This window comes from Gopherus flavomarginatus, chromosome 6, assembly GCF_025201925.1.
Source record: "Gopherus flavomarginatus isolate rGopFla2 chromosome 6, rGopFla2.mat.asm, whole genome shotgun sequence".
Lineage (NCBI taxonomy): Eukaryota > Metazoa > Chordata > Testudines > Testudinidae > Gopherus > Gopherus flavomarginatus.
The window spans coordinates 4,708,334-4,721,307 of record NC_066622.1 but is presented as its reverse complement, the minus strand read 5'-3'; the positions used below and the strand labels follow the sequence as shown (position 1 = coordinate 4,721,307).

The 12,974-nt window shown below is 45.1% G+C and overlaps 1 protein-coding gene across 12 annotated transcripts in view; it reads right to left on the bottom strand.

Annotated features, from left to right (window-relative positions):
- C6H3orf14 (chromosome 6 C3orf14 homolog) overlaps window positions 1-11,231 on the bottom strand; it is a 78,948-nt gene extending 67,717 nt beyond the window's left edge. For 9 of the 12 annotated variants that reach the window (XM_050957561.1, XM_050957552.1, XM_050957559.1 and 6 more), the window contains exons 1-3: window positions 11,054-11,205; window positions 9,315-9,399; window positions 7,641-7,764 (exon numbers count right to left, since the gene is read on the bottom strand). In XM_050957561.1, the coding sequence (XP_050813518.1) occupies window positions 7,641-7,764; window positions 9,315-9,367 (177 nt within the window). In that variant the 5' untranslated portion in view covers window positions 9,368-9,399; window positions 11,054-11,205. The other 3 variants (XM_050957553.1, XM_050957554.1, XM_050957555.1) reach the window with 3 other exon arrangements.
- Between the last annotated feature and the right edge of the window lie 1,743 nt (window positions 11,232-12,974).

The following is a 12,974-nucleotide window of genomic DNA, read 5'->3' as shown; positions in this document are numbered from 1 at the left end:
GTTCTTAGCTGAAAGTTCTTAGCTAAAATCCAGTAAGTTATAATGTTCATCTTTATTTAAAATGAATGAAAATGTATTAATATTTGGACTGGTTTTATAGCATATTTATAATGATTTTACTGTATGCAAATAGAAAAGAATAAGATTGAAAATATCATCCAAGCAGTTTTTTTGTTTGGTCTTTCTACAGTTTTATCAGTGAACCTAGTGCTGGTTTGAGGTGGCTAACTGATCTCCGCGGAAGGATGGTATAAGGTGCTACCCTATTTAAATCCTGGGATTGATAGGTGGAGCACTCCACAGTAATGGAAGGCTGCCTTTTCACATGAAGGAGAGGCCACAGGACCAGAATTAAGTACAATGGACAAAAAACGAACAAACAGTAATAAGGGTGCAGGTCATAGGGTCGAAAGGAGGGAATGAGAAAGGGACATTGAACAAATGATGCAGGGGCGCCATTTCAGATTTTAGTGGGGGGGGAGGAGAGGCACTTTAATTGTGATTCCAGGGGCTACTTAGGCACCTGAAAACTCTAGGGTTTTTTTTTGCAGATAACAACATAGAAATTAGCTGATAGGAGCACTGTATCTATTTTCTATATAAAAATGAGAATTAAATAAATATTAGACCCACTCAGCTCTAATACTAACATGTTCTCATATCTTGTGTCAAGTCACTTCTTAAGGGGCATTGGATTTAAAACTGTAATGTATATTCTTTGTTACTAACTCTTGAATACAACAATTGAAACAATTGTAGAAAAATCTAGATTACTTTCTATCACTTTTTTGCAGTTCATCAAGCTTGGAATAGATCATTTAACTTGGGAAACATCCTACTAGGGCAAGGCCCCATGAGTTTAGAATGCATCTGCCAGGGGGGGCTCTACCAGTGTTATCTCACTATTGCTAATAGACTAGAAACTAACTTTAAACAGCAGTGAAATTGAGACTTTCTAGTCACTTTCATAGTATTATTGCCAACTCCAAATGTTCAAAAATCATGAATCAGGCTCACCAAAAATCATGACATTATGTAAAAGTAACAGCTTTGGGATTTTTTTTAATTTTTATTTATTTATTTATTTATTTGCTTTTGAGCCTTTAGGGCGTACTGGGGTCAAATTTTCTAGTTTTCTCCACAGCCATGAGGGCTAGAAACTTCATTTTTCTTTCAGAACGAAGGCTGAAATCATCATATATCCACTTGACTCCAGGAGCTGGGACGTTAAGGAAAGCAATTAGCATGAGACTCATGACAAAATCATGAGATTTGGCAACACTGCTTTTACTTCTGTTTAAAGGCTAGTTACTTTCCAGAAGGCTCTTAAACACAACACTACAGTGATTGAGTTGCAATTCTCACAGGAGAATATTTAAAACCAAAACAGCAAGAAAATTCTATATTTTAAAGTTGAGAAACAAAACCAGCCACTTCTGAGATATATCAGGGCCATTGCAGGCAGAAAAGGAAAATAAACAGGCAGAGGAGCTCTGGGCAGCTCTTTCTCTAGAAAGAAAGTTGGATAGTCAAATCTTCTAGTCCTTAATCTAGTAAAACTTCTATTGTCATCAGCGCCTTCACTCACAGATATTAACATGTGCTTAATAACTATACATTTGATACTTAAATATCTGAGCCATCTTATCCAGGCCTAAACATTTTATACACACTGGCTCAGGAACTACGTTTTCTGGCATATTCTGAACAGGGCTAAGCACCAGAGATGATGCCCAGTGAATAATACAAATCATGACAGTAATTGTCGACTTTATGGACTCTGTGGATGCAATTTCTGTTCTTTGTTCTGGAATTGGTCTGGATATAGTTGAAACCGTAAGAATTTGAGGCATAAACACATCTGATACATATACAACACTTTCTGATTCCTTCCTTTTCTGGAACTCAGAACAAAAAAATGATAAAACAAAGTGGTTTTCAGTTAAAATTAAAATTGCACAGCAGCCATGGCTTGACAACACTGCAAAGTCAAGTTCTCTGTGTGTATGCACACAGAACAGGACAGCACCAGGCAAGCTTCCCCACACTTCACCAACATGCCTTTGCCATGGCCTGGAGGAATTACTTGTCATGGCGAAAAGGTGGATCAGTCTCCATTCAGTCCTATCTATTTGGGTTTTTATGCACCACATTCCCCTCAGAGCATTTTCCTCCCCCTCTGACTTCTTCCTACAAGTATTTACATAGGAGGGGGCAAAACAGACCAAGATCGCTATCTCTGTGGCTACTTAATTTTGATACAGGAATGATAGTAGGAAATAAATTACTTTCAGCCTAGGGAAAACAGCTGTTGTACACATTTTAGTAGAGGTCGCATTGGCATGGCCTAGATATCAGATATCTCTTTTTTGTTGCTCCACTCCAGTTTGTATATTTGCAATTTATTGTCATTCAGAAAACTGATTTAATGACAGACAGTGAAAGAAATGTTTGCTGCAAGGTGCAGTATGCCTTGGAAAAAAACTGAGGCCACTGAAAGATTAGATGGCACTTTTTCATGTAGCTGGTGGCTAGGAGGTGCCTGTTGTGGCATTTTTATTTTTTAAAAGTCTGGTGTTGGGAATTTATCTTTTCTAACTCTCTCCAATTTATCTGAAGGCAGCAGTGCAAACACCTTTGGCAAGTAAGACAGAATCTAGGATACTACAATATTAAGCACTAGTCTATCCCATAACGCATTGGATAAAATGGCCAGGACTACAAGAAAAACAGTTCAAGTCCCTTCACAGAGGTAAAATAGAGGTTTTGATACATACATCACTTTTCTGGGGCCAAATTCAGCTGTCATTTACACTCGTATAATCCAGATTTACACTACCACATGTGAGATCAGAATTTGGCCCACATTTTCTGCTAAAATGCCTACTGTTACATCACACATCCTAAACTTTATAGTGCACCTCTACCCCGATATAATGCTGTCCTCGGGAGCCAAAAAAATCTTACCATGTTACAGGTGAAACCATGTTATATAGAACTTGCTTTAATCTGCCAGAGTGCACAACCCTGCCCCCCCCACCCCCCGGAGCGCTGCTTTACCGTGTTATAACCAAATTCATGTTTTATCAGGGTAGAGGTGTATATACTAGATATCACAGTAATACATTAAAGATTTATGAATAACAAGGAAGAGAACAGAAAAGACTACATACATGGGCGACAAGGGATGGATCACTTGATGATTACCTGTTTTATTCATTCCCTCTGGGGCACCTGGCATTGGCCACTGTCAGAAGACAGGATACTCGGCTAGATGGACCTTTAGTCTGACTCAGTATAGTCGTTCTTATGTACATATGTGAAAGGTAGCCAAGTTAACATAGCTCTGAAGACACTTAGTAGTACTACTGCAATCTCATCACTTAATAAATACAGCACCTAAGTGAGGTGTTTAATCCAAGGCCTGAATGAACATTCTTAAACCTGACAACGCCTTCTTTAAACATGTTAGGGGCAAAAACATACTCTAACACAATTGTATAAAAATGCTGACTTAAATCTTTAAAATCTATTTTCTTCAAATTTCATTTTTTCCCCTAAACTCAATAAGGATTATAAAGCAAGCTAAGTTTGAAGTTTCTAGCTTCAGCCTTTTTTGAGCTATGTGAGCATAAAATTTCAATTGGCAGAAAGGGAAAGCGTAGGGTTTTTTTTTAATGTTCCCATAAAACTGAATTAATTTTATTTGCATTTCTGTTTTTTTCTAAGTTTAAGCAAAAATCAACACCTCATCATGTCCATGTATTTCTGAGTAGGCCAAATCAACAACTCCCCACATGGTAACTGTGAAATGTACAGTGCCTGGTATCAGGAACAATATTCTGAAGCTGGCACATAAATATGAATCGTTTTTTCAAGGCTCTAATATATTATTCTGCATGGATCTCTTTCCTGTTTTATTTTGTTATCAGAAAGCATCTGCAGTACTGCATGTCTGTTAAAGCGAGTATAAAATTAATATATCGAGACTTATTTATGATGCTTTATCCTGCCAGACTATTTGTTTTGATGGTCATACATATGTTTTTATTTCTTCTATGAACACTAATGTTTTTGACACTTGAAAGAAATCATTTTGAGGAATACGATAGTAGATGGCAAATATCCTGCATAACTACAAGACTACATATTTTTGTTATAGGTTTACATTAAGATGTCAATAACATTTACTATCATAATGAGCTTGTTTCAGTATGCACAAATGGAATCTGCATTTATTATGCTTGTCAATAAATAAGTGCTAATCTGAACCTTGTTTATAAAAAACACACATGGAGAAGAGTTATGGGGGAAAAATATAATGGGTGAAATTTCCCACACCTTCACAAAGTCTGGGTATTCAGGCTCTAGATGCGTGGAGCACAGAAGGCGTGGGGAGGGCAAATCTACATATCAGCTGTTTCAGACCAAGGCTGGAACATCAGACACACCCATTTCACAGGGTTTTGATGCCATTGGACCTGCAATCCCGCCCTTATCCTATTCCCAGTGTGACCTTAAATGGGACCAGTGCAGAGATCCTGTCTTTAGCACATATCAGGTACACAGGCACCTTTGACTGGCATTTCTGCCTACAGTCCCCAGTTGTGCAGTGTCTGTTTGGGATTTAAGTAGGGTGGAGGGCCTTGCACCACAGTAGAGTTTCATTCAAACTGCAGATGTGTTAAGTCTTGCCCCAGCACACACAGTTGGCCAGAAATTTTTTCACAAAGATGAATCTTTTCACTTTCTAGAATGAAAAATTTGAAAAATCATTGTCATAACTTTAGTCCCAGATTTGGACCTTAGCGTCCAAAATATGGGGGTTAGCATGAAAACCTCCAAGCTTAGTTACCAGCTTGGACCTGGTATTGCTGCCACCACCCAAAAAATTAGAGTGTTTTGGGGCACTCTGGTCCCCCTGAAAAACCTTCCCTGGGGACCCCAAGACCCAAATCCCTTGAGTCTCACAACAAAGGGAAATAATCCTTTTTCCCTTCCCCCCTCCAGGTGCTCCTGGAGAGATACACAGACACAAGCTCTGTGAATCTAAACAGAGGGAGTCCACCCTCTGTAATTCCAGTCCTGGAAACAAAAGCACTTTCCTCTTCACCCAGAGGGAATGCAAAATCAGGCGAGCAAATCCAACACACACAGATCTCCCCCTGATTTCTTCCTCCCACCAATTCCCTGGTGAGCTGCAGACCCAATTCCCTGGAGTTTCCCCACTAAAGAAAAACTCCAACAGGTCTTAAAAAGAAAGCTTTATATAAAAAGAAAGAAAAATACATAAAAATAGTCTCTCTGCATTAAGGTGACAAATATAGGGTCAATTGCTTAAAAGAATATTGAATAAACAGCCTTATTCAAAAAGAATACAAATCAAAGCACTCCAGCCACTATAGACATGTAAATACAAAAACAACAAAACCATGTTTGGTACTCACAACTTGGAAACAGAAGATTAGAAAGCAGAAACTACTTCTCCAAAGCTCAGAGAAAGCAGGCAGACAGACAAAAGACCTCAGACACAAAATTCCCTCCACCCAGAGTTGAAAAAAATCCTGTTTCCTGATTGGTCCTCTGGTCAGGTGGTTCAGGTGAAAGAGACATTAACCCTTAGCTATCTGTTTATGACAATCATTTTGCCATATTAGATAGTAGAATTAAATAATAAGCAATAGCAAAAAGAAAGGGCAAGTGCACAGAGGAAATAACCTATTTTTAAGTGCAGTTCTATGAAGATATACTTAGTAACAGATCCCCGCTTTACAATGTGCTCTTGTGGTAGAGGTCAGGGTGAGACCTCTTCAGGTTCAAAATTCTAAGCTATTGGTTCCAGCAGGGGGTATCATATGTCAGTCCCTGCAATCAAACTAAGAGCCTTCTATTGACCTAATTACCAGTTCCCCTTGAGGAAGAAGCCAAGATATATGCAGAATTTAAAAATATACAGCGGGGTGGCCAACCAGAGCCTCAGAAGGAGCCAGAATTTACCAATGTACATTGCCAAAGAGCCAGCAGCCCCCATCAGCCCACCCCTTCTCTACACCCTCCTGCCGATCAGCACCTCCTCCTCCTCCTCCCTCCCCGTGCCTCCTGCCTGCCGTGATCAGTTGTTTCGCCGTGTACAGGAGGCTCTGGGATGGAGGGGAGAGGAGCAAAGGTGCAGCAGGCTCAGGGGATGGGGAGGAAATGGGTGGAGTGGGGTGAGGGCCTGGGGTTGAGCTGTGAAAATTTGGCACCTGCAGCTCCAGCCCCGGAGTTAGCACCTTTTCAAGGAGCCATATATTAAATTCTCCAGACCCACAGGTTGGCCACCCCTGGTCTACAAGGTTACAGAACCCCTAACTCTGAAAAGTGCAGAATGGATGAGTAAGTGATCTGTCATAACACGTTCCAATCACAGCAATTAAAGGGAAGTAATTTTCCCTTCTTCAGAGATAAAGGTGACGGATCCCCACCCTTGGAGACTAAAATGGTCATGGGATGCCTTTACAAAACAAAGACACAATGTCACCGAACAGGATACTGCAACATCCAGTAGAAAAACAAGGTGACTATACCTTGAATAATAACAGTAAATACATGTGTGCTGGACAAAGGTGACTTTAATAGGTTTTATACTCTTTTTCATTAAAAAAAGGAGGAAATGAAAAGATTTATTTTGAACAACGCCAAAAAAATCAGACATCTCAAAAATAAAAAACTGCTAACTGGAAAAAGGTTCTGGTGATCCAGAGGCACCGACTTTCTCATTTCTGTGAGGAGTGCTCAATTCCTGCTATGCCCCAAGCCCCGCCCTCACTCCACTCCTTCTCCCAAAGCCCACCCCTACTCCACCCCACCTCTGCTCTTCCCGCACCCTCCCCCAAGTGCGCCCCACCCTCACTCTGCCTCTTCCTGTCCCTGCTCCTCCCTCTCACTGCCTCCTGCTGAACAGCTGATCACCAGTGGGTGGGAGGCCCGGGGGGGAGGGAGAAGAGGGAGGAGCTGATCAGTGGCGCTGCTGAGCACCCACTAATTTTTTCTGGGGGTACTCCAGCCCCAGAGCACCCATGGATTCAGTGCCTATTGGTCTATCAATCAAATTTTAACTCCACACTTGAGACTGAATCTAAGCAACAGTGTTCAATGAGTATTTGGAGAAATGTGGATTTGATGGGAGAATCTCCAGGATGGATACAGAACAAAGATGGAAGAGGAAAAGACTGCTCTTATTTCAAATGGGTCTTAACATGATCTTAGATTTGTAAGTCTGCCTGCAATGAAAGATTCAGTGATTAGCCATTTAGAAACAGTTTACTTGGGACAGGTCTACACAGCAATAAAATACCACGACAGGCTCACAGAGCTCTGGCTGCAGGACTATAAAATTTCACTATAGATGTTCGGGCTCAGGCTGGAGCCCAGACTCGGAGATCCCATTAGGGATCCCACCAGGCTCTCATGAGAAGGGTGTGAGGAATAGCTAGTGATATCCCAGGTTACAATATTTCATACATTTTGCACAAGTTCCAGAATCAGGATCCTAATGTTATAAAATTCACCTGAAAAACTAAAGATACAAATGTTTTTAGCCTGTGATCTATGTAACACGGGATTTCACAATATGCCACTTGACAGTCACAGAAACTTACATTTAAAAGTGCTGCATTCCTTTTATAAGCTGCATCAGCTGCTTGTGTTTGCGATGTCTTTTCAGTCTTTTTGTCTCCTAGATGATTCTCCATCTGCTGTAGCAATATCAATCTCTGAGACAGTCTACAAAGGAAAATATTTTAATAAGTGGGCATAACATTTTGCACAGTAGCTAGAAAATAATAACCTTTTACCTTAATCAATTCTTTTGAAATTAGAGGCCTAATTATGCCTGTTTCAGTGTGGGTGTGCTGAGGGAGGGAGAAAGTACAGTCAGACTCTTCCCGCTGTGTTCCCATGTAGTGAGGCAGACATAGTGCTGCAATCAGCAGTCCTCATACATGAGGGGGGCACACAAGCTCTGAGTATCTCAGATGAAGTGTGGTAGGATGGGTTGAGGTAGTATAGGCACGGCACCACACCTGCAAGTGCTCAGAAGCCAACACTGGGAGGAGAATGAGTCTCATATTTTCTGAAAGAAACGTAGCAGGAGTCAAAGAGCTCCCTGCAGAGTCCCCAGAGACAATTATACTTCTTGCTCTATGGACTCATATTCCCTCCAGCCACCTCCATTCAGTTGCTACTTGTGAGCCATCCTTACATGAGCCTTAGATTCTCAGATGTCTCATTTTAAATTGACTTATAAAACTCAACCCTACCCACAACTGCTAATCTAGACAGACTCTGTTGTCACATAAGTTAGTAAATGATGGATGTGGTTTAGGACGCATGTGATCATAAAAGTTTGTTTGTACTGCAGACAGAGTACCCTACCATTCTGCAAACAGCTGAACGGAATTCGCTCGATCTAGTTGCATTTACTTACACTAGATGTGAATGTGACCAATGATTTTCAGAACAATTATTCTTTGTCAGTTTTCCCGGTCTACAGCAACAGTCCTCTGCTATACTAATGAAGAATTAACTAATTTGTTACGTATTCTGTTCAGTGAGAACTGGAAGATAAATATAAAGGAGCTAATCAAACAACATACATGCAAAGTGTTTACGAAAAGGCAGGCACCAGAGGTCAGAATTTTATAATCAACTTGTAAATGGACATGTTATTTATATTACTGTAGTCTTGATGTAGATAAAAATGTATTTTTCTACACATTTCTTTTTTCATAGTTCTCACATCCTGAGAGCTTAACCCTAAACAAATCTAATAGCAGAGTGTATTACTTTTACTGACTAGTTGTCAGAGTGTAGGCAAACTTTTCAAACTCATTTTAATAAGATATTCACTTTATAAGCTGAGTTTATAGTGAACTGAAGATGTACTGATATTTTAGAAGTCAATGGGAAGAAAATACTATATTGAATTGAAACCACAAGTTGAGTTTTGGGTGGTAGAACCCAAGCGACTTGAGCTGGAATTTAGCCAGCATACTGAGGTTAAAGGTCAGGTCCCCAGTTCTGCAGCTCATCTGGAAGACAACAGCATTGGCAGCACTGTTCTCCCCTGTGACAGGCTGGGATATGGAGTCAGTAGTTTTCAAAGGAAGACTGCCCCCTATAAAAACACCAACCTCTTTTTAAAAGACCTAACTGTTCTGTGGAGGTCTCCCATGCACATACTCACCAGCCGGTCCTGAGTAGTTTGACAGATTTGGGAAGATCATAGCACAAGTTGCTACAACATAGGCCACAATTCTGAAACAAATACTTACATCTTGTCATGTCTTCTAGCAAGCTGAACTTCTTGTGCTAAGTAGAATGCCATCTTTGATTCCTTAAGTAACTGCCAACTTTACTCTATTAAAGAAAGTAAAATTAAAATTATTCCTCCAAAGATATATATGAATACTTATCTTTTAAGTATTTAAGAATGTTGCATATTAGACAGACCTAGTTACATGCAGGGCAGCTTCCTACCTAACTAAGCAACTTTTTTTTTTTTTATGTGAAATCGGAGCTGTGTACAATAAAACACTATACAGACAATAGTACTACTGGATACTTTACTTGTTCAAAACACTGTATAAACACATTACTAACTCATGATTACATCTCCTCTTGAATCTCATTAAACCCATTTTATGTACTGGAACATTGGCAGCACAAGGGCTAGATTTTCAGCTATGCAAACTGAATGTGTATTTAACATGCCTCTGCTATAGTAAAATGCTCATACAAACTGTGCATACACAAAGGCCACTTAGATTAGTGTTTTTCTCATTGCTAGTTCAGAGACACTGGAAGAAGAAGCATCTCTATTTAAACAACAGTTGAATTATGCTAATTCATCTTATATGTTATTTACTATGTTATCTAAAAATGGAGTGAAAAAAGCACAATCCCACTGCTGTATAAATTAGAGGATGAAGAATTACACAAATAGTGGAATCTAAATCTGATTGTGGGGGGTATAATGAGACACCAAAAAACAATGTCCATACTGTCTGCTCTGCATGGAGCTTAAAGACCCTATAGCATTTTTTCCTACACATAATAAAAGTTTACCCTATTCTGTGGTCAGCTGGTTAACAAGCTCCACCTCAAAGGAGTCTGCATTATGCTAAAGTGCTTTGGGATCCAGCAGAATGAAAGCCACTAGGTATACATAAAGTGATGAACACAACTGTGCACAGCAGCTACCTGGGGAAATAAAAATATCAAGGGTCTCAACCAGCTGGATTAGGATTCAAGCAATCCCCCTCCCCAAAATGTGCATTCACACAGTATACTACCAATTATCCACATAGCATGGGCAACGTGGATTTTATTCAACTCCAAGGGAAAGAGCCGTTCAGCAGCCACACACAAGGGCTTGTCCTCTACCTCTCAAGTTTGGCCTGTGTGTATGTGTCCTCATCTTTGTTATTCAGGCCTCTGTATTATCTGACACCCCCCACGTGAGCGCATAGGTGACAAGGGATAAATGGGAGTCACTCCTCTAGACACAGGGGTGCAGTTGGTAGCGGGGGGGGGCTGCTGCCCTCCCACATGGCCATCCTGAAGCAGTGGCAGAGTTGGCCTGACTGGAGCTGCCTGCCCAGAAGTCACATTATGGCTCTGTATTTTGCGGTGACTCGGCTGTCCTCGTGAAGGACACCAAGGGCAGCCACCTTGAGTTCGTGAGCGGATGCCGGGGAAGGATCAGGCCAAACCACCCCCGGCCCCCGCCCGTAATAAACATGAGCTATTGGCGATGCTGGGGGAGGGGGGGCCGCGCTGCCCTTGCCAACGGCCACAAAGCTGGTGCCAGCGCCTCGGGCCCCGCCCAGTCACTGCCTCCTGGGCACCGGTCTGAAAGGCCCCCAGGCAGCGCCCAGGCCCAGCACCCCCACAGGGGACATCGATACCGGGGGGGAGGGGGAGCGACACGTCGAGCGCCTCAGGGCCCAGTGGGCGGGAAAGGCCCCAGGCAGCGCTCGCGCTCGATCCGCACGAGAAAGAGCGAGCGCACCTGGGCTTCGCCACCAGACCCTTCGCTACCCTCCTCTGCGGCTCTACCACTGCGTGCGGGAGGAGGAGGGGGGGGACCACGGGACGTACCACTCCTCGCAGGGCCGCCCCGCAGCGCCCCCTTCGGCTCGTCCAGTCCCTGCGGCCAACTGTCCACTCACCGTCAAGCTGCCGGCGCGGCACCATGGAGACGGCAGGAAAGGAGGGTGAGCCGCCCCCTGCCATTGGTCTCTCCACCTCGGTGGGCGGGCTCAGGCCGTGGGCTGGGTCAGGGGCCTCCTCGCCTTCGCCGCCGTGATTGGAGGAGAGAAGTGTCGGTAACCAATCACATGCGGAGGGTGGTGGGTCACACTGACGATGGGGATTTGAAGGCTGGACGGGCCTTGTTTCCAGCCCCGCCCCTCTGACACGGGGACCTGCTGGGCCGTTGGCTCTGGTGCTTCGCCCGTTATCCAGTCCCAACCGCCGGGGTCAGTCAGCCCTGCCCCTCCCCCACTCTGTCCTGCACCATGTCTGACCCCCCAGTCAGTCAGTCAGATCCACCTCCCCATTCCCCCTCCCCCTCCCCCTCCCCCACTCAGTGCTGCCCTATGCCAGACCCTCCTGCCCCCGTCAGTCAGATCCACCCCCCATCATTCGCTCCTGCCCCTCCCACTCAGTCCTGCCCCATGTCTGACCCCCCAGTCAGTCAGTCAGATCCACCTCCCCATTCCCCCCTCCCCCACTCAGTGCTGCCCTATGCCAGACCCTCCGGCCCCCCATCAGTCAGATCCACCCCCCATCATTCGCTCCTGCCCCTCCCCCGCTCTGTCCTGCCCCATGTCAGACCCCGCTGACCCCCCCCCGTTCAGTCAGATCCACCTCCCCATTCGCCCCTCCCCCTCCCCCACTCAGTGCTGCCCTATGCCAGACCCTCCTGCCCCCGTCAGTCAGATCCACCCCCCCATCATTCGCTCCTGCCCCTCCCCCCGCTCTGTCCTGCCCCATGTCTGACCCCCCAGTCAGTCAGATCCACCTTCCCATTCGCCCCTCCCCCACTCAGTGCTGCCCTATGCCAGACCCTCCTGCCCCCAGTCATTCAGATCCACCTCCCCATCATTCATGCCGGCTGCCTCCCTCCCCACGGTAGCGTTGCCACTGCCAGCTGTCTAAACACACAAACCCAAACACCTGTGCCCACTCCCTGTCCTGCCCCGTCCCTGGGCTCCCCCCTCTTCAAGGCCCCACCCCTCGGACTCCAGCCCCCCTCGCTCCATTGTTTGATCTCTCCTACTCTCACTGGGCTCAGGCTTAGGCAGTGGATTGGGGTGTGGGTGAAAGCTCTTGAGAGGGAGTTTGGTGCAGGAGGGAGCTCCGGGCTGGGGCAGAGTGTTGGGGTACAGGAGGGAGTCAGGGGTGTGGGCTCTGGGGCAGGGAGTTTGGGTGCTGGAGGGGGCTCTGGGCTGGGGCAGAGGGTTGGGGTACAGGAGGGAGTGAGGGGTGAGGGCTCTGGGGGGGGAGTTTGGGTGCTGGAGGGGGCTCCGGACTGGGGCAGAGTGTTGGGGTACAGGAGGGGGTGAGGGCTCTGGGGCAGGGAGTTTGGGTGCTGGAGGGGGCTCTGGGCTGGGGCAGAGTATTGGGGTACAGGAGGGACTCGGGTGTGGGCTATTGGGGGGGAGTTTAGGTGCTGGAGGGGGCTCCGCGCTGGGGCAGAGTGTTGGGGTACAGGAGGGAGTGAGGGGTGTGGGCTCTGGGGGGGGGAGTTTAGGTGCTGGAGGGGGCTCCGGGCTGGGGCAGAGTGTTGGGGTACAGGAGGGGATGAGGGGTGTGGGCTTGGGGGGGGGAGTTTGGTGCAGGAGGGAGCTCCGGGCTGGTGCAGAGGGTTGGGGTACAGGAGGGAGTGAGGGGTGTGGGCTCTGGGGGGGGGAGTTTAGGTGCTGGAG